At 42.0% G+C, this 21,402-nt stretch overlaps 1 protein-coding gene across 1 annotated transcript; it reads right to left on the bottom strand.

Moving 5' to 3' along the window:
* Positions 1-64: 64 nt before the first annotated feature.
* Positions 65-20,664, bottom strand: Taf5 (TATA-box binding protein associated factor 5). The gene is made up of 11 exons (XM_042689453.1): positions 19,746-20,664; positions 14,150-14,387; positions 8,861-9,176; positions 7,694-7,857; positions 7,451-7,586; positions 6,588-6,708; positions 5,757-5,886; positions 2,329-2,493; positions 1,761-1,938; positions 881-1,058; positions 65-590 (listed from the first exon to the last, which is right to left on the bottom strand). Exons 1-11 carry the CDS (start codon positions 20,305-20,307, stop codon positions 373-375), a joined length of 2,406 nt encoding a protein of 801 aa, XP_042545387.1. The 5' UTR covers positions 20,308-20,664; the 3' UTR covers positions 65-372.
* Positions 20,665-21,402: the final 738 nt, after the last annotated feature.

Here is a 21,402-nt window from a genome sequence, read left to right on the forward strand (position 1 = left end):
AGTCTTCAGCTAAAATTCAAGATGGTATTTCTTAATTTGAATCTTGAAGCAGGATGAATTTCCTCAAACTTCTTTTTTCTAAACATAATAAATTAAAATAGCATTTGAACAGAAAATGCATAGTTTCCACACAATCCGAAGCACCATAATGTCTCTTCCACGAACGTAATACCTCTTATTCAACTAACGGAAATTAGTTAAATGTGGTTGCTATAAAAACGTGGAACTATCCTGTTCAGATTTTCAAAGCAGCATACTTCAAGATCCATATAGACAACATTCTTTGTAGCTTAAATATTAAACACTGAGGTATTTGCTTTTAGTCTCCCTTTTTCAAACAGTAGCTTCCAAAAGGTCTTTAATACCGTTGATTTATTGCGGACTATAAGCTCCTGCAGCCAGAACCAAGTTTCTTCGAGTAAAATGGAGGTGTACAACTGGTGTTGATTTGGTCATATATGTACCCAATAATAACTCCTGTGAATTCTCAGGTAAATTTATATGGCCAGTGGCTGTAGTAAAGTCATCAGTCTCTAAATCTTCAAATGCTTTTATGGCATCCCATAACCGGACCGTATTATCCATTGAACCTAGGAAGAAGGCAAAGGAAACCTTTTTGTTTGTCAGTCCTAGGGTGAACTCAGGGCTTGGGCTGTCCCTGAGCTGCTTTCACTCAAGGCTAGCAGTCTACCATTTGAGGAACAGTGCCACTTTTGGCTTTTTCTGCTTATGTGGTACTGAGGAATAGAACCCAGTGCTTTGTGCATACTAGGCAAGCACTCTACCACTAAGCCACATTCCCAGCCCCTATGTATTTATAGTTCATGCTAAAAAAAAAAAAAAAATGTAAACCTTTATCCCAAAGCCATTAATCATTTACCTGAGGCCAAAATTTCACCATCTCTACTAAATCTAAGTGAACAGACTGTATCAGTATGGCCTTTTAATTCTCCAACCATCAAACCATGTCCAATATCCCAAAGGAGTACTCTGCCATCTGTTGCTCCTGTAGCCAGGAATCTCCCATTGGGAGAAAATGTCAAGGAATGAATTGGTCCCTAGGAAAGAAAAGATCAAACTAGAGTTAAGTATATCCAAAGACCTAAAGCACAATTTTAATGTTATGAATATTATCTTTAAAATTATTTATCTTTGGTTAAAAGATATTTTTGGTCCAGGCACAAGTGGCTTACACCTGTAAACCTAGCTACTCGTCTAGATGAAACTTGAGGTTCTAGATTTGAAGCCAGCCCAGGTAGGAAAGTACATGAGACAGATTTCTAATTAACCAACAACAACCAGAAATGGAGCTATTGCTCCAAGTGGTAGATTGCCAGCCTGGAGTAAAAAAGCTAAGGGACAGTGTTAGGCCCTGAGTTCAAGCTCCAGTACTGACACACACACAAAATGTTTGGAATTGTAAGTATGGCTCAAGTGGTAGAGTGCCTGCCTAGAAATCACAAGGCCCTGAGTTCAAGCCCAGAAAAAAAGAGGCATGTCTGTCAATCTTCCCATTGAGAGTTGGAGACCTATCCTTCAAGCAATGATTAATATTAATATCTAAAAGGTTCTTAGACATTAATCACTTGGAACCAATAAGACAGGAAGAAGTAAGGTTGAGTGACCTCCAATGCTAGGCAGTAGGCAAAGAAAACTTCTATTTCTAGCCAGGCTATAAAACTATCGTGGACATCCCTCTACACAAACAACAAAAGACCATTTTTATCTTGAAAAGTGCTGGAATAATAAAGGTAAAATACCTTGTGTCCAGTGAAGATCCTTACACAGTTACCATTCAAAACATCCCAGAGCCTCACAGTTCTGTCTGCAGAGCCCGTAGCCACATAATTTGAATTGGGATGGAATCTTGTACAATTCACATCAGCAAGATGGCCAGCAAATATCCTTAAAGGCTGATAGTGGTCTGTGGCCCAGAGTCTTTTAAAGTTATAAAAGCAAGAAATCACAGTTAGTAGAATAATATTTCACCATAGTTTTGGCTATTTCCTAATTAGTTTCTAACCTGTGCTACCTCATCTGGAACTTTCAAGGAAATGACAGAGACAAAGGTATTCACAATCGTAGTGGCAAAAAAAGAATATCTGACAGGAGGAGCATATAAAATAGCCCCCCCCCCAAAAAAAATAAAAATAAAATAAATAAATAAATAAAATAGCCAAAAGCAGTGCTTTTGCTAAAGACATGATTGCAGATACAATAACTCCTGTCCTAAATTCATTTTCAAACAAAAGCTACAAATACTGATATTTTGAATAAGTTGAAGTAGAAATGAACAGACCCAATCAAAAGATTAAACTGATATCTTACCGAGCAACTCGGTCATGGCCCCCTGAAACAAAATAATATCCATATGGAGAAAACTGTGTGTCCCATACTGGGTAGTTGTGTCCTTTATATCCCACCAAGCAAGTAAATGTTTGAAGGCTCCATAATCTAACAGTTCCATCCTCTGAAGAGGAAAGCAGGTAATTCCTGAGAAGAGAATTTGATAAAATTGATTTCCCAGAATTAACTTTAGACTACTTTCAAGTTTCTTCTTATATTTGAATTTTTTAAATATAGCTAACTAATGCTACATCTCACTTGTAATTTATAGACAGAACCCACAATAGATGCAAAGCTAAACAAATGTTAAAACTAAATGTTGCTGGGTGCCAGTGTCTCATGCCTGTAATCCTAGCTACTCAGAAGGCTGATACTTGAGGATCTCAGTTCAAAGCCAGCACAGGCAAGGAAAGTCTATGAGACCTTTATCTCCAATAAACCACCAGAAAACCAGAAGCAGTGCTGTGGCTCAAGTGGTAGAGTGCTAGCCTTGAACTGAAGAGCTGAGGGACAGCACCCAGGTCCAGAGTTCAAGCCCCACAACGGGCCAAAAAAATTAAAAAATTAAAAAAGGTGAATGTTAGCCTTGACAATAAGTATATTCTGACCACCTAATGATGTTAGATTTTATATGTATGTATGTACATGTGAATATATGAATGTGTATATGCATTTTAAGATAAATTGAGACAATCTACAAAATGTGATAACCTCACTTAATTTTTGACTATAAAATGGAGATGCTATTTTCCAATCTTGTATGAGTTGTAAAAAGGAGAGGATTGGGGAGTGTCGCAGTAATAGTCCTAACTTAGCTCATGCTTAAGGCACTATAGATTCAACCCCCAGCACAAAAGAATGAAAATAACTACAAACATGTTGCTAACTTTTTCATGGATAAATACAAAAGCTAGCAGTTTTATTTTTCTGAAATCACATTTCCTCACGTAAAATGTATCATCTGGCTAAACCCTACCAAATACTACTACTACCAATAATAATACTCAAAAGTTTTGTTTCCATACATAAAAAAAAATTGGGGGGAGGGGTTACCCATTCTGTGGCTTGAAATCAGGACCTGGGCACTGTCAGCTTTTTTGCTTAAGGCTAGTGTCGTATTACTTGAGGCACAGCTCACTTCTGGCTTTTTGGTAGGTGACTGGAGATGAGTCTCACTAACTTTCCTGCCCAGACTGGCATTGAACTGTGATCCTTGTATCTCCGACTCCTAAGATAGGATTATAGGTGTGAGCCACCAGCACCTGGCTAAACATGAAAACTTAGATGGACTGAAAGCTATTATCTATCCAAGAAAAATACAGATGATACTGTGGTTGTAAAACACCCTCCTCCCTTTTTTTTTTTTCTGTCAGGTGTGGGGCTTGAACTCTGGGCCTGGGCCCTGTCTCTCAGCTCTTCAGCTCAAGGCAAGGGCTCTACCACTTGAGCCACAGTACCACTTCCAGTTTTCAGGTGGATAATCGAAGGCCAGAGTCTCACAGACTTTCCTGCCCAGGCTGGCTTTGAACCACAATCCTCAGATCTCAGCTCCTGAGTAGCTAGGATTACAGGTGTGAGCCACTAGCACCTGGCTCCTCCTCTCACTTTTTTTTTTTTTTTTTTTTGGGGGGGGGGGGTCTGGTTGTGGGGCTTGAACTCTGGGCCTGGGCGCTGTCCCTCAGCTCTTCAGCTCAAGGCTAGCGCTCTACCACTTGAGCCACAGCGACACTTCTGGCTTTTTTTTTTGGGGGTCCAGTCGTGGGGCCTGAACTCTGGGCCTGGGCGCTGTACCTCAGCTCTTCAGCTCAAGGCTAGCGTTCTACCACTTGAGCCACAGAGCCACTTTGGCTTTTTTCTTTTTGCTTATGTGGTGCTGAGGAATCGAACCCAGGGCCTGATGCATGCAAGGCAAGCACTCTACCGCTGAGCCACCTTCCCAGCCCCCGGCTTTTTTCTTTTTGCTTATGTGATGCTGAGGAATCGAACCCAGGGCCTCAGGCATGCAAGGCAAGCACTCTACCACTGAGCCACCTTCCCAACCACTCCTCCTCTCACTTTTATAGAATGTTAGAAATCATTAAAAAACAAGTAAACAACTAAACACAGCAATTTCAAATTTCCCTTTTAGTACCTGGTTTAATGTTTTCTTGTTACTATTTTTCCCTGAGACGGTCTCATTGTGTTGCCTAGACAAGCATTAAACTCACAATTTTCCTGTCTCAGCTTCCTGAGTAGCTAGAATTACAGATGTGCACACTGCCACACCTAGCTTTCTTTATTTTTAAAACCATATAGCGGGCTGGGAAGGTGGCTCAGTGGTAGAGCACTTGCCTTGCATGCCTGAGGCCCTAGGTTTGATTCCTCAGCACCACATAAGCAAAAAGAAAAAAGCTGGAAGTGGCACTGTGGTTCAAGTGGTAGAGCGCTAGCCTTGAGCTGAAGAGCTGAGGGACAGTGCCCAGGCCCAGAGTTCAGGCCCCATGTCTGGACCCCCCCCAACAAAAAAACATAACTTTAATTGATAGCTATTATGCCATTAATATCAAGAAATTGTCTTATGAAGTACCATAAGAACAATACAGAAGACTCTAGCAATTTAACTCTTACACAAAAAACTAATTTCTTTTTTTTTTTATTTTATTTTTTTGTCAGTCATGGGACTTGAACTCTGGTCCTGAGCACTGTCCCTCAGCTCTTCAGCTCAAGGCTAGTGCTCTACCGCTTGAGCTACAGCACCACTTGCGGTTTTTCTGGTGGGTTATTGGAGATAGGAGTCTCACGGACTTTCCTGCCCGGGCTGGCTGGCTTTGAACTATGATCCTCAGATCTCAGCCTCCTGAGTAGTTAGGATTACAGGCATGAGCCACCAGCGCACAACAAAAAGCTAATTTTTGAAACCACTGCATCTTGAGTCTGTAAATTCAGTTATAAAGTTGTTTTTTTTGCACAGTTCCCCAAGATGAATTAGCAAATGACAAGATTTTAGTAGATTAAGGACTGACAGCCATGAGATTTTTTCTTTTTTTTTTTTTGGTTGGTCGCAGGGCTTGAACTCTGGGTTTGGGCGCTGTCCCTCAGCTCTTCAGCTCAAGGACGGTGCTCTACCACTTGAGCCACAGCTCCACTTCTTGTTTTCTGGTGGTTTATTGGTGGTAAGAGTGGTGATAAAAGTCTCATGAACTTTCCTGCCTGGGCTGGCTTTGAACCATGATCTTCAGATCTCAGCCTCCTGAGTAGCTAGGACTAAAGGTGTGAGCCACAGGCAACTGGCTGAGATTTTTTTTTTTTGGTGAGATTTTTTTTTTTAAAAACAAAATTTTCTAGATATTTGCATTATATTCCCAGTGAACTTTTACATAATCTCAACATAGAAATACCTCAGTATTAAATTATTATCATTTGTATTTTACCTATCGGGACTGAAGCTGGCTCCATAGACAGGCCCACTGTGACCATACAAAATCTTCAACTCACTTGCAGTTTTCTCATCCATGATTCTTTCTAAGACATCATCTGATTCTTTGTCTATGAGGCTAAGATCTAAAATGGTCCAGAAATAGTTTTTAAAGGATATTCATCAAAACAGGTTAATGCAATCATATCACAGTTTAGGAAACGAACAGGTAAATTCTTCCTATACCAACCACTGTACTAAAACCTCTAAGTGATGTCATCCCAATGTACAGGAGAAGAAACTGCAGATCAGAACAGTTAATCATTTGCTACCATACACACAGCTACTCAATATGGGAATCAAGATTAAAACTCAAGTTTGACCATTGAATCACATGTTTCACAAAAATGAAAATATTAAAACAATTTTAAATACAGCAAGATAATATAGCTAATAGGGAAAAAACCTTCTAAAATAAAATCCTGACTTTATTGTTCTTTTTTAGCTATTTTTATGACTACAATAAATTTTTTCTCCTATTTTAAGGTCTCCCACTAAAGTTTTTTTTTTATTTACAAGCAAACAATCATAAAATGTTAGAGTTTTAACTTTTAAGGAGCTTTTATAGCCTAATTCCTTCGATTCCATTTATGAGAAAAGACCAGAGAATTTAACCCAGTCTCCTGATTGCCACCCCAGGACTGTCTTCACTATGGGGAACGTTGAGAATCTTGAGTTAAAATGAAATTTTTTATCTGCAGAGATCACAACCTCCTTTCTGTATTCTGTGGATTCAAGATTGTTGCAGACTAACTTCAAGTTTACACCAACAGGTCATCTGAGTTACCTGATGCTTGTTTAACACTACGAAGCTTTTTGGGTGTCACAGACCACACTCTGACAGTTGAATCTGCAAAACCTCCAGCAATCAGACTAGAATCATCAGTGACATCCACTGCAGTGAGGCCCTGCCAGTAAAAAAAAGTTTTACACTAAACAATACTTTTGTGGGGGATTCAAATCACATCGTAGAATATTGTTCTCATAAAAGATCACTTGAGATTACATTCTCCTATAAAACCCAATGTGTGAAAGCACATACTTGAGTGTGTTGTCACTTACCTTTTTGTGCCCTCCATATTTGGAATGCATGATGGGAAGCAAATGTTAATCATGTTTATAATTTACTAAATATATCCTCAGTAACCTATTACAAGGAGTCTGTAAAGGTATATAGAATTCTTTTTTTCTAAGTTTTAGAAAGGATTTACTTTAGCATAATAGGATAAAGTAGGGAGAAATGGAAAAGAGAAACATTTCCTGCTCCCCATCCAGGAAACAGGAATTAAAAACTAAAAAATGGTGGTTCCTATCTATAGCCTTTCTACATTTTAAGCTGGAAGAATTTATATAGTCAAGGATATATATAATTCTTAATCAGAAAGTTCACATTAATACTTCACAAGAAGAATTGGCCTTACTCAAAGGCTGTGATCAGTGAAAACAGAGATGAAGTATAAGCCAGATTTGGGAATCTGCAAGTTTCTGAAGGCCTTCTAAACAGCCTCCATCTACTCTGTGCAGCATCAGTTCTCATCTTGTTCCTTAATTATATCAAGAGTTTACCAAGACTCCACTTGAATACATTTAAGATTGTAAATTGCCATTTTACATGACTCTCGGCAAAAATTATCCAATTACTTTACCAACCTGGTAAGCATTTAGGAATGTATAGAAACAAATAGAAGGTAAGCAGTCTGGCCCAAGTCGCACTCGTTTGGTGGTTTCTTTCATATTCATGATCTTATCCAATTTATCTGAATCTTTCAGCTCAGGAAGAGGAATTCTGTGAAGGAAAATCACTGGGAATTATTCTTTGAATATTATTAACAAGCTTATCTCCTCTGTATCCTAACTGACACCTCCTTAAAATTCTGGAAATCTCCCCCCCACCTGTTTTGAGGTGGAGCATTGGGATCTTGTTTTTTGCTTTTGGATCCAATACTATCTTTTTTGGGCTTCTTCTTTTTAGGTTTTCCTTCTTCATTTTCTCCTTCTTCATCTTCATCATCCAAAGGCACTTCAATTTCTGGTTCTTTTAACAAGCCAAAAAATACCTACAATCAAAAGAACCAACATTTTAAAAATAAATTTTGTTCATTAATATTCCCTTTGAATATATTGATAGGATAAATCACAATTACGATATTGTCATTTATACCCTGAAGCGGGGTTCTGAACTTGTCTAACAGTTATTTTTCCTGTTTGCCTTGCTAATAGAACCCTGGTTTTATTGGAGCAGCATTGTGCTTAGTTAGTTACTTCTGTTCTCAAGCTTCCTTGAAGCTAGCAATAGCCGTACAACATAATTCTGGTCAGCAGATAATACAAAGAAATATGCTAGGTATGTTTGAATTTTTTTAAGAAAAAAAAATGTCTTCCTGATAAAAAGCAAGAGACTCAAGCAGGCTTTTCATCCTTTCCATTATCCCATCTTGGACTGTAGTTGCAATGCTGGAGCTGCAACAGCCATCTATGACCACAAGGAAGAAAGTCATTCTAAAGATGATAGACCAAGCTGAGTGCCAGTGGCTCACACCCGTTGTCCTAGCTACTCAGGAGGCTGAGATCTGAGGATAGAGGTTCAGAGCCAGTCTGGACAGGAAAGTCCATTAGATTCTTATCTTCAGCTAACCACCAGAAAACTGGAATTGGTGTTCTGGCTCAAACTGGTAGAACACTAGCCTTGGGCTATAGAGCTATGGGACAGTGTTCAAGCCCCATGACCGACCAAAAATAAATAAATGAATAAAGGTGACAGACCAGAAACTAGAAGCCAGGAACACTGACAACATTGTAGAGCTATCATGCCAGCCCTGGAAAGACTCCCAAATTCATTTCATGTGAGGAAAATCAACTTTTTTGATATACTAAAGTCAGGGTTCTGTTAAATGCAATCATTCCCAAGTCCTCACACAGATTCACTATCCTTAGAACACGAAATTTTAAAAACAGTATAAAATTATTTCCAAGCTAGCTATAAGAAAAATTTAAATTATGTGGACCGAAATGCTACAATTTTTCATAATCTACATTATATAGTTCTTATTATTCCCATACCTTTGATTTGTTTGCCTCTCGTTTAGCCTCTCCTGCCAAACTTCCCACCATCGCATCTATCTGTTGCTTACTACGCGGCATCCCATCAAAGATGTCAATGTAGAGGTGCTCCTGAACTATGTTCCATATCTGATTGTTCTGTTTCTCCTGAAGATGCCTCTTCAAGAGTTGGTACGAGTCACGGGAAATACGCAGAACAAATTTACTTGTTCGAAAATCCAACATGGTTTCATTCCCTTTCATGTGTTCCTTTTTGGTAAGACTAGATAATACTCGTAGGTCATCCTGGTAATAACATTCCTGATCTCCATGGAACCTGTTTCAGTGATTTTAAAAAGTCATTTTTCAATGTAATCATTAAGGGATCCGCCTCTCCCCCAAATATTTATAAGCCACCCCAGAATATCTTAAATGTAGTAGTTTAAATCATTTTAAACTGTATCTACAGGTAAATCACTGATTATAAAGTAGTTTCTGAATTCATCCTTAAAGTGATCAATTTAATTCTCTAATTAAATAAACATTTTAAAAGAACAATTTGAAATAATTATCACATGAATGAAAGACATTTACTACTGGTAGACAATTTCTTTGGAATACCAATTTTGGTCAATATTTGAAAATGTCTGAACCTTTACTCTTACTGCATGCTTTCTCAAAATCCCACTTTTAAACTTTTATTATGGAAAATTTCAAATGTGTATGAAGCAGAAAATGTATTGTAATTCTATGAACCTATCATAGCTCTCTACAATAACACATGGATTCTCATTGGCCCCACCATTTTAATGATTTCCCAGGTTCACAATATCAGACATTTATTAAATGTCAATACTTTAACATTATAACTAATAAACAAATGTTAGTATCAAACAATGAATACTTGTATTTACTATTACCAAAAGCAATTTAATAAAGCCATCAGCCATGGTGGCAACTAGTAACTTTTAATACTTTTGTTTTTATAAATTGTAGCTTTCCTTAAAAAAAAAACTATTAAAGATATAGATTTGGCATTTACTAAGAACAGTAATCAATGCAAAATATTGAGAAAACAATGACTGACTAAAATTAGATAAAGCTCTAGCTCTGAAAGACACAAAGCCAATGGATTCCTATATTGTTACCCATTTGGATTCATCAATAAGCAGACTAAGGGTTTTGCCCTAGATTTAAAGTAAAGTAGAAATCTCAGGCAGTTAAGTATTTTTATCACTTCTTATTATTCTCATCATTTGGGCATGGGGTCCTCTAAGACTGTCAATAATAGGGAAACAGAATCCTCTACAATATTTCAGCTTCCTAACCAAGGAGATTGTTACACTATGAATTTGGAAGGGGAGGGTTTTTTTATGACAGTAGTATAAGAAAAATTATTAAGCTTCTAGAGAAGTTGTATGATCATTGGCCTTTTTAAAAAGTAAAAAACTCTGAGCCAAGAACATTTTGCTTCCTGTTTCTTCTCTTAGTTATCTTACTATAATGAATGAATATTACGGCATAAGGGTTCTATTGTTCTTCTCTCACTAGTATCTGCGTTATCTGACAAGTCCTAGCTTCAAGCTCTATTGCTTGAACTAAAGAACTGCCATTCAAACATTAAGCACTATTTCCTTCTCAAATATGGCTTGATACTCTTAGTTTTCTTACTATTTCTTTAGCTTTTCTGTCTTACAGTCTTACACTTCACACTATCTTTATATCTTACACTTGGCCATTGAAATGTTGGAGCTCTCTCAAAGCATGAGTTTAGCTCCCCTATTTCATAAGACAATGTAATTCATATCTTTATCCATCAATATTGCATATAACTACTCCAGGAACCAGTGGCTTATGCCTATAATCCTAGCAACTCAGAAGGTGAAGATCAGGAGAATCACAGTTTCAGGAAAGCCTAGGAAAAAGTTTGAGAAAACTTAACAGAAAGAGCTGGTGTGGTGATATGTTCCTGTTACCCCAGCTATGGTGGGAAGAGTAAAATAGGGCTGTGGGTCCAGGCTGGGCTGAATTTATCTCAAAATAAACCAGTTGCCAAAGTGGCTCAGGCAAGCTAGATGTCAGTGGCTCATGCCTGTAATCCTAGCTATGGAAGCCGAGTTTCAGAGGATACTCAAGGCCACCCCAGACAGAAAAAGTCCAGTTGACTCCATCTCCAAAATAAACAGTAAAGGTAGAGAGATGGCTCAAGCAACACGGCACCTACTTGTTAAGGCCAAGAACTGAGTCCAAACTCCAGTACTAGGGAAAAAAAAAAAAAGGAAGGGGCTGGGAACGTGGCTTAGTGGTAGAGTGCTTGCTTAGCATGCATGAAGCCCTGGGTTCGATTCCTTAGTACCAGATAAAAACAGGGGAGGGGGGGCTGGGAAGGTGGCTCAGTGGTAGAGCGCTTGCCATGCATACCTGAGGCCCTGGGTTCAATTCCTCAGCACCACATACAAAAAAAGCCAGAAGTGGTGCTGTGGCTCAAGTGGTAGAGTGCTAGCCTTGAGCTGAAGAGCTGAGGGACAGCGCCCAGGCCCAGAGTTCACGCCCCACAACCGGACCAAAAAAAAAAAAAGAAAAGAAAAACGGGGGGAGGCGGGAAGGGGGGAGGTGGAAGTGGCACCGTGGCTTAAGTGGTAGAGCATTAGCCTTGAGCACAGAGAAGCTCAGGGATAGCACACAGGCCCCGAGTTCAAGTCCCAGGACTGACAAAAAAAAACTTTATGACTCAAGTTCCTACTTTTCCTCTAAACCCTCACAGCAGGAACAAACAGTTGATAGGGACATATGAGTGACTATTGACTAATTTTAGAGGTTACTGAATGGCTGTCTACAGGAATGGTAGCTCGACAGGTCAGAGGCATATTGAAACTGGAACTAAAAATTATTCCTCCACCACACAGAGTAAGCCCTGTTCTAGGATTTTCTGTCGGTGAAGGGCATCCCTATCTGACTGGGGGACCAGAAACAGGATTATCATTGATAGCTCTCGTATTTATTAAGTACCAAATTAATCTGCCTTTTTATTCGCCTCCACCAATACAACCCAGTTCAATATTTGTCAGCGTGAATACTACTGGAATTTTGGGCAGGACAATTCTTTGCCAAGGAGAACTACTTGCACATCCTAAAATATTTAGTATTTCTGCTCCTCTAACCAGTCAGTATGAAAACCAAAAGAAGCCTCCATGTTTGCTAATGGAAGAAGGAATACCATTCCTGTTGAGAACCACTCAATCTCCAAATTGATCAAGTCATTCTGTCTTTCATTCTTTATTTGCCGCTTGCATAAAGGTTCTTTTTGTTTGTTTGTTTGTTTTTGGGTCTGGTTGTGGGGGCTGAACTCTGGGCCTGGGCACTGTCCCTCAGCTCTTCAGCTCAAGGCTAGCGCTCTACCACTTGAGCCACAGCGCCACTCTGGCTTTTTTTTTGCTTATGTGGTGCTGAGGAATCGAACCCAGGGCCTCAGGCATGCAAGGCAAGCGCTCTACCACTGAGCCATCTTCCCAGCCCCCATAAAGGTTCTTTTAAAATACCTATTTAGGGGCTGGGAAGTTGGCTCAGTGGTAGAGTGCTTGCCTTGCATGCATGAGGTCCTGGGTTCAATTTCTCTGCACCACATAAGCAGGAAAAGCTGGAAGTGGCACTGTGGCTCAAGTGGTAGAGCACTAGCCTTAAGCTAAAGAGCTGAGGGACAGTGCCCAAGCCCAGAGTTCAAGCCCCACAACCAACCAAAAAAACAAAAAACTACTGATAATATAGTTCTCCAATGACTTCTGTGACCAAGATGCTTCACTGTCCTCCAAATCTATCTCTCCTTTCTTCCTCCAAAGCAGAACCCCTGAAGATTAGCCGGGCACACAAACACCTGAGTTAGACCACATTCCTTTGTAGCTAGGTATAGTGACTTACAAAAAAATCTGTAAAGAGTAGTGTATCCATCTTCCTAGAAGAATGTGTGCCTTCCCCGCCGTCTAAAACACTGGTGTAAATGCTTAGAGCTAGACAACCATTTTGCACTATAAAATAGAAATGGTCTAACAAGAGTGGCACAGTAGGGCTGGTAATGTGGCTTAGCAGTAGAGTGCTTGCCTAGCATGCATTAAGCCCTGGGTTCGATTCCCCATTACCACATACACAGAAAAAGCTGGAATTGGTGCAGTGGTTCAAGTAGTAGAGTGCTAGCCTTGAACAAAAGAAGCTCAAGGACAGTGCCCAGGCCCTGAGTTCAAGCACGGAGACTGGCAAGAAAAAAAAAAGTTCAAAGCCAGCCTGGGCAGAAAAATCTATAAGATTCTTATCTCCAGGGCTGGGAAGGTGGCTCAGTGGTAGAGTGCTTGCCTTGCATGCATGAGGCCCTGGGTTCAATTCCTCAGCACCACATAAGCAAAAAGTAAAAAAGCCGGAAGTGGTGCTCTGGCTCAAGTGGTAGAGCGCTAGCCTTGAGCTGAAGCGCTAAGGGACAGCGCCCAGGCCCAGAGTTCAGACCCCACGACCAGACCCCCCCCCCCCAAAAAAAAAAGGATTCTTATCTCCAGTTAACCACTAGAAAACCAGAAGTAGACCAGAAGTGGAGCTGTGGCATATGGCAGTAGAGCACTAGCCTTGAGCAAAGAAGAGCACAGGGAGGGTGCCTAGGCCCCAAGTTCAAGCCACATGACTGAAAGAAGGAAAAAAAAAAAAAAAGAAGAGTGGCAGAGCAACAAGACTGAAAGAGCCTGTGACTTTGCTAATCAAGGACTCACCCTATAGTCTTATACTTTCCACCTTTGTAAGAAGTAAACTTCTATTATATTTAAGCAGTAAGCTTAAATATAATAAGCTTCTAGAATAATAAACTTTTATTATATTTAAACCTACTACTTTAATAGAGATTCTCAGTCAAGTCTAATCCTACTCAATACAATTCCCTATTGATCTTAGAACAAAAACCTTCAACTTGGCCTAAGAACTTGCCTGTTATTTCAGTGTCTAACCAATTGTTACATCACAACACACGCTATTCTCAGCTCCAGCTACTGTGGCCTCCTTTTAGTCTCTGTAACTATTAAGAACTTTCCTCCCAGTTTTCAAACATGCTTTTCCCTCTTCATCTGGTTAAGTCTCAATCTTCAGGTTTTACTTCAAGTATGGTTCATCTGGAAGCCTTCCTTGTCAGTTCCACTAGATACACACCCCCTGCCCCCAATTAACTTCATATCATCCCAGGTACCTCTCCTCCGTAAAGTACTTCCTGAGTTGCAGCCTTAAAGTTGTATGGTTGTAGATATATAGGGGTAAACAAAATATATGTAAAATTTCACATACTTCTCAAAGAATGATTTTGCTTCATTTTCATGTTGATTATAGACTAGCTCCAAGTACATGTGTACAAACAGAGGATAAAAGAGTTGGGATAATTCTGCCCGATGGCAGTCCAGAGAACATTCAATGAAGTGTTTCAGTCCACTATAGTACTCTTCATACATTGTGGGGTCTCCTTGTTGGTTGTAGGCCGACAAGACAGCACTGACATCTGGCTGGTCTTCCACAGCTACACTTCCAACTGTTTAAAAAAATGAATGACAACTTTTAAGAAAATGATTGATATCTACATGTGACTGAGACTCAGAAGTGAACTATTTGTCAGTTTGTCCCTTTCCTCAGCAGAATCATTTACTCTTTTAATGGGCTTTGTACTTGCTTGACAAAGGCCAAAATACCTTTAAGTACTCACATCTCAAGGTAAAACTTCAAATCAGTATAACAAAAAGTCTGCTACTTTTTCCTCAATCTACCTTAAAGACAAACTGTGTAAAGGTACATGAAGCACAGGGATGTGGCTAAGTGGTAGACTGCTTGCCAAGCTTGCACAAGGTCCCGGGCTCTGGTGGCTCATGCCTGTAGTCTTAGCTATTCAGAAGGCTGAGATCTGAGGATCACGGTTCAAAGCCAGCCCAGACAGAAAAATCTGAGACTTTTATCTCCAATTAACCACCAGAAAACCAGAAGTGACACTGTGGCTCAAGTGGTAGCGTACTGGCCTTGAGCTGAAGAGCTTACATACAGCGCCCAGGCCCAGAGTTCAAGCCCCATGAATGACAAAAAAAAAAAATTTAAGTGCAAACTAACAATTATATTGATCTCTCTGAAGGTTTCGTCCAAGTGACACCCACTACCACCAAGCCATGCAGCCATGCTCTAGCAGGAATGAGAAATGGTTTTCTCTGCCAATGACCATTTGGTTATTTACAACATCATTTACCAGCCATACAAAATTATCAATACAGGCAAGTGAGTGCCAGGCAGTTGATGAGAAGTATACCTGTCTGTCCTGTCAAATACTAAGTTATTTCAAGGGTCTCATACAGCCTCACAAGGGTAGAGAATGAAAAGGTTTCCAACCCTTACTCTGGATTAACAATTCTAGCTTCCTTAGCACTCCTGTTTAATATTCTATACTGTTACCTACACAGGTGCATATCTACCACCTGATATAAAATATCAGCATTTGAGGGCTGGGAAGGTGGCTCAGTGGTAGAGCGCTTGCCTGGCATGCATGAGGCCCTGGGTTCGATTCCTCAGCACCACATAAGCAAAAAGAAAAAAGCCGGAAGTGGTGCTGTGGCTCAGGTGGTAGAGCGCTAGCCTTGAGCTGAAGAGCTGAGGGACAGCACCCAGGCCCAGAGTTCAGGCCCCACGACCGGGCTCAAAAAAAAAAAAAAAAAAAAAAAAATTACAAAAAAATATCAGCATTTGAGAACACCTGGAAATTAGCTCTAGGGATTTCTTGAACTAATTGGGATAACTTTAAGATAACTGAGTATCCACACACTTTTAGATGGGAACTCAGCTGCGAAGTACTGTCATGTAATAGTTTTTGTTTTGTTTTTGTTTTGTTTTGTTTGTTTTTGGCTAGTCATAGAGCTTGAACTCAGGGCCTGGGCACTGTCCCTGATCTTCTTTTGCTCAAAGCTAGCACTCTACCACTTGAGTCATAGTGCCACTTCTGGCTTTTTCTGTTTATGTGGTACTGAGGAATTGAACGTAGGGCTCCATGCATGCCAGGCAAGCACTCTACCACTAAGCCATATTCCCAGCCCAATTACCGCTAGGCTAGATGGCTAGACAGGCAGAAAACTGATTTTGCATCATTGTGTCTTCTCTATATTCTATGATTGGAAGACCTAAAAATAAAACCGGAATACTAGGAAAAAAATACCAGGGGCTGGGAAGGTGGCTCAATGGTAGAGTGCTTGCCTTGTATGCATGAGGCCCTGGGTTCGATTCCTCAGTACCACACATAAGCAGAAACAATCGGAAGTGGCGCTTTGGCTCAACTGGTAGAAAGCTAGCCTTGAGCTGAAGAACTAAGGGACAGCATTCACGCCAAGAGTTCAGGCCCACAAAAAAAAAACAAAAAAACAGAATTTGAAAGACCATGCCTTTTTATATCTCTAAGAGATAACTATAATTCAATTGTATATGCTTAACAACAACAATTTCTATAACTATCATTTCACAGCAAAAAACACATGAGTACTTATTTATGATATACTAATACCAAACAATATATCTCTCAAATTAAGAGTTTAGTCCAGGCACAATGGCTCATACCTGCAATCTCAACTACTCAAGAGGGAGCGATTAGGAGGATCACAAAACTGGGCAAAAAGTTACTATCTCAGCCGGGCACCGGTGGCTCATGCCTGTAATCCTAGCTACTGAGGAGGCTGAGATCTGAGGATCACGGTTCAAAGCCAGCCCAGGCAGGAAAGTCCGTGAAACTCTTATCTCCAATAAACCACCAGAAAACCAGAAGTGGCATTGTGGCTCAAGCAGTAGAACACTAGTCTTAAGCTGAAGAGCACAGCGCCCAAGCCCAGAGTTCAAGCCTCACGACTGACAAAGAAAAAAGAAAAAAGTTACTATTTCAACAAGCCAGCTATAGTACACTATAATCCCAGCTAATCAAGAGGCATAGGTAAACTGTCCAAAAAGAAAAATACTCCTTATCTATACATCACCTTTATAATAACAACTTAATAATGATAATAATAATAATGAGGCATAGGTAGGTCTAGTCATAGACCTGATTCAAAAAGCAAAGTCAGCTGGGTGCTCATACCTGTAATCATAGCTACTAAGGAGCCTGAGATTTGAGGATAGAAGTTCAAAGGCAGACCAAGCAGGAAAGTGAGACTCCTAATCTCCAATTAACCACTAGCAAACTGGAAGTGGAGCTATGGTTCAGTGGTAGACCACACAGGGACAGTGCCTATACCATGAGTTCAAGCCTTACAACCGAAGGGGGAAAAAGTCAAATACAGTTGGAAGTAGGGCTCAAGTTGTAGAGCCAAGCACACTAAGTTGAAACTCCACTAAATAAATAAATGAATTTGGCCTTTGGAAATTTTGGTAAGCTATACTATGGTTCTGCTCCATACTGCAGAAATGTTTGATTTTGTTTATCATTCTGATGGCCTCTTTTCTACCTTTTTGTATTCTCAGGTATAATCTAAATCTGAATCCAATTTTTGAAGAAAATGAAAACCAACACACATCTTATAATTAATCCACAAAGTACAGTATTCAGAAAAAATTCTTCTCAATCATATATTTTAAGGATGGAGCTATAGCTTAGTAGTAGAGTGCCTGTCTTCTAAGCATAAGACCCCGATTTTGCAGGGTGGTGGCTCACAAACTTGTAATCCTACCTACTCAGGAGGCTGAGATCTGAGGATCATGGTTCAAAGCCAGCATGGGCAGGAAAAGCCGTGAGACTCTTTTCTTCAATAAACCACTCAGAAAACTGGAAGTGGCACTGTGGCTCAAGTGGTAGAGTGCTAGCCTTGAGCTGAAGAACTGAGAGATAGTGCTCAGGCCGAGTTCAAGCCCCATGACTGACAAAAAAAAAAAAAAAAAAAGACCCTGAGTTTAAACTGGAGAACAAGAGGAAGAGGAAGGAGGAGGAAGAGGAAGAATGGCAGACTCAAGGATTTTTTTTGCATATTTCTGGTTATAAATTACAGTGCTATGTGTTCAAACTTCATCTCTGGCAATCCTGCAAAGAGTAAGTCTCATAAATACAAATTCATTGGCTAAAGCCACTTAACTAGATAATTTAATTCAACACATTTTCTGATCTCTGTATGTGAGTTTTCCTGTGTTGACTGGACAAGAACTGCTGGGAGAAAGGGGTCAGGATCAATGATAGTACAGAGACATAAACTTTTCAATACAGGGCATTTTTTCATAGACATTTGAGCCTTATTACCTCATTTAATATGAAAAACTCAATCTTAGGGCTAGAGGCGCCACACAAGTAAAATCAGCAGAGACAAAAAAAAAAGTGTAGCAGTGTGCTGGTAGCTCATGCCTGTTATCCTAGCTAGTCAGGAGGCTGAGATCTGAGGATGGCAATTCAAAGCCAGCCCAGGCAGAAAAGTCCCCGTGAAACTCTTTTTATCTCCAATTAACCACCAGAAAACCAGAAGTGGCACTGTGGCTCAAGTGGTAAAGCTCTAGCCTTGAACTGAAGAGCACAGGGACAGCACCCAGACCTGGAGTTCAAGCCCCACAACCAAAAAAAAAAAAAGTGTAGCTGGGTGCTGGCGGCTCACACTTGTAATCCTAGATATTGGGATCTTCAGTTCATAGCCAGCCAGGGCAACAGACTGTGAAACTTTTATCTCCAATTAACCACCAGAAAACCGGAAGTGGAACTGTGGCACAACATGGTAGAACTCTAGGATTGAACAAAAGAACTCAGGGACAACACCCAGGCCCTGAGTTCAGGCCCCACAACCCAAAAATAAAAAGTGTAACCCACATCTATTCCCATATTTACAGTCCTCCAATTATTATTAATTTTTTTGTCAGTGGTGGGGCTTGAACTCTGGACCTGGGCGCTGTCCCTTAGCGCTTCAGCTCAAGGCTAGCACTCTACCACTTGAGCCACAGTGCCACTTCCGACTTTCTGGTGGCTTATTAGAGATAAGAGTCTTATGGACTTTCCTGCCCGGACTGGCCTTGAACCGTGATCCTCAGATCTCTGCCTCCTGAGTAGCTAGAATTAGAGGCGTGAGCCACAGGTGCCCAGCTGAGTCCTCCAATTTTGCCTCCTCACTCGTATTGTAGATGCTGAGAATGTGGCTTGGTGGTAGAGTGCTTGCCTAGCATGCATGAACCTCTCGGTTCAATTCCTCGGCACTACATAAACAGAAAAGTCCAGAAGTGGTGCTATGGCTCAAGGGGTAGAACGCCAAAAGAACCTCAGTGACAGTGCCCAGGCCCCTGAGTTCAAGCCCAAGACTGGGGAAAAAAAAAGAAAGAGAAAGAAAGAAAAGAATCCCATATTGTAAATGCCCACAGCATCTACCTCTTGAGAGTCAAAGTCTGAACTGGTGCCCAGGAATGCGCATCCTCAGAAAACACATGGTGAAACTTTGCTCCTATTTCGAGAAATGCTCGCTACACGGTGCGCCTGGCTGTGGTCTCAAGCAAGTTCTTTTCCAACAAATCTGTCTGCCCCGCTCTATATTACAGAGGTAATATACCTCCCTGTGGAAAGTCAAACCCGAGGTACACACACAGTACGAACTGCACAAAAACATGTGCATCTGCCCCGGGCTGAAAAGCTCAAGTAAGAGGGGAAGAAAGAGGGTGCTGAAGCCCGAGGTGCCCGTCTCCGGGCGCCCCTTTTCCCTACACATTGCCCACGCCCGGCAGCCCGGCTCAGCCTCTCCCGGGAACTGACAGCTCAGAAGAGGGTTTGACTGCGCAGCCGGCGCAGCCGAGAAAGGGGCGGGCGTGCGCACGGCCCCAGAGGCGGGCCCAGGAAATTCAAAACAAGCCCGCAGAGGTGCAGGCCCGCCAGCCCCTGCTTCCCAGCCGGCTCCCCTCCGCGCCCGCCCGGGCTCACCTTTCCCCGACGCGGCGGGACCTGAGGCTGAGCCCGAGACGACCGTGACTCCCGAAGCGCCGGTGCCCGGAGGATCGGGGCCCGCGGAGCCGGGGGCCGAGGCCGTGACCCGGCTGAGGAGCGAGCTTGCCGCCTCGGCGCCGGCCCCGTCCACCTCTCCCGGGGCTCCGGAGCCCGCCGCTGCCTCCTCCAGCAGCCGGGCCTCACGCCGCAGCGCCTCCTCGGCCTCCCGGAGGTTGCTCTGCCGGAGGAACTGCAGCACCGCCAGCAGCGTCTGCCGGTCGTGAGGAGAGCCCGACTCCGCCGCGGCGCCGGGCACCGGGGCCGCCCCCGCTGGAGTAGCGGCGGACACGGCCACCACGGGCTTGGGGGTCCCGCCATCCCCGCCGGCCGCCGCTGCCGCCGCCGCTACATGCCCGCCGCCGCCGTTGGGGCCGTTGTTGGGAGCGCCGCTGCCGCCCTCGCCCGCGCCATCGCCCGCCTGAGGAGGCAGCAGCGTCGGCGGACCCTCGGGTTCTAGCTTGACCGCCACCTCCGTCTGCTCCTCCGCCAGCGCCGCCATCTTGCGGCTGAGCCACCTCGTGCCGTCAAGCGTGACTGCGTTTTTGCCACCCGGAGGGCGGGGAGAAGCGTTTCACGACAGTGAGGGCGGGGAGAAGCGTTTCACGACAGTGCGGGCAGATCACTTACGGCAGCAGGCGGAGCAAAGAGGAAAAAGAGGTGCGGCATGGTGGCTTTTTGGAATCAGTGGAAGGCAGGAAGTGACAACTGGCGAGTGTCCTATACATTATTTGCAGGCCAGCTCTATTCAGGTACTAATATAGACATTTATAGATGAAATTCAACCACTTTTAAGGTTGTATTTTTGTCGGTCGTGGGGCTTGAACTCTGTCTGGGCACTATCCCTGAGCTCCTTTTGCTCAAGGCTAGAGCTCCACTTCCGGCTTTTGGAGGAGTGATTAATTGGATCACAGGTGTGAGCCTCCAGATCGCGGCTAAAGTTGTTTCGTTTTGCCAGTCCTGGAACTTGAACTCAGGGCACTGTCCTTGAGTTTCTTTTGCTCAAGGCTAGCACTTCACCACTTGAGCCACAGTGCCACTTCCAGCTTTTTCTGCTTATGTGGTACTGAGGAATCGAGACTTCATGTGTGCTACCCAAGCACTCTACCACTAAGCCACATTCCCAGCTCCCGCCTTGAATTTTAATCTCAGGGATTTGGGGCTCTGGAACCCCAAAAGAAGGTTATAACATACCTTGCAAAAACAAAAACACTCAAGAGTAATAAGTGTCAAGACTCTAATCTAGGTTTTTTTTAACTCAAAAAGCAAACACCATTTGCCAGAGACAGGCTTCTGAAATACTGGGAAAGTTTCAATTGTGAGCTGCTACTGGTTACTTTTTATTTTATTCCTGTAACTATGTAGTTTTGTGAACTTTATGCATATTAAATTTCATTTAAACCGCTTTTAAATATCAGTTTTGTGGCTGTGAAATGTGCATGAATAAATGGTTGCAAACTACATTTTAATCATTTTTATTTTCGTTTTAATTGTGTATTTTTAAATCATACACGTTTCATTGGTTATAAGATCCTATCTCCCCCACCTGCTTGCCTTGCCCTAGAGCTTGAACTCGGGACCTTGTCTCTGTCCCTGA

This window comes from Dipodomys spectabilis, unplaced genomic scaffold (assembly GCF_019054845.1).
Source record: "Dipodomys spectabilis isolate Male_0828 unplaced genomic scaffold, ASM1905484v1 ptg000125l, whole genome shotgun sequence".
Taxonomy (NCBI): domain Eukaryota; kingdom Metazoa; phylum Chordata; class Mammalia; order Rodentia; family Heteromyidae; genus Dipodomys; species Dipodomys spectabilis.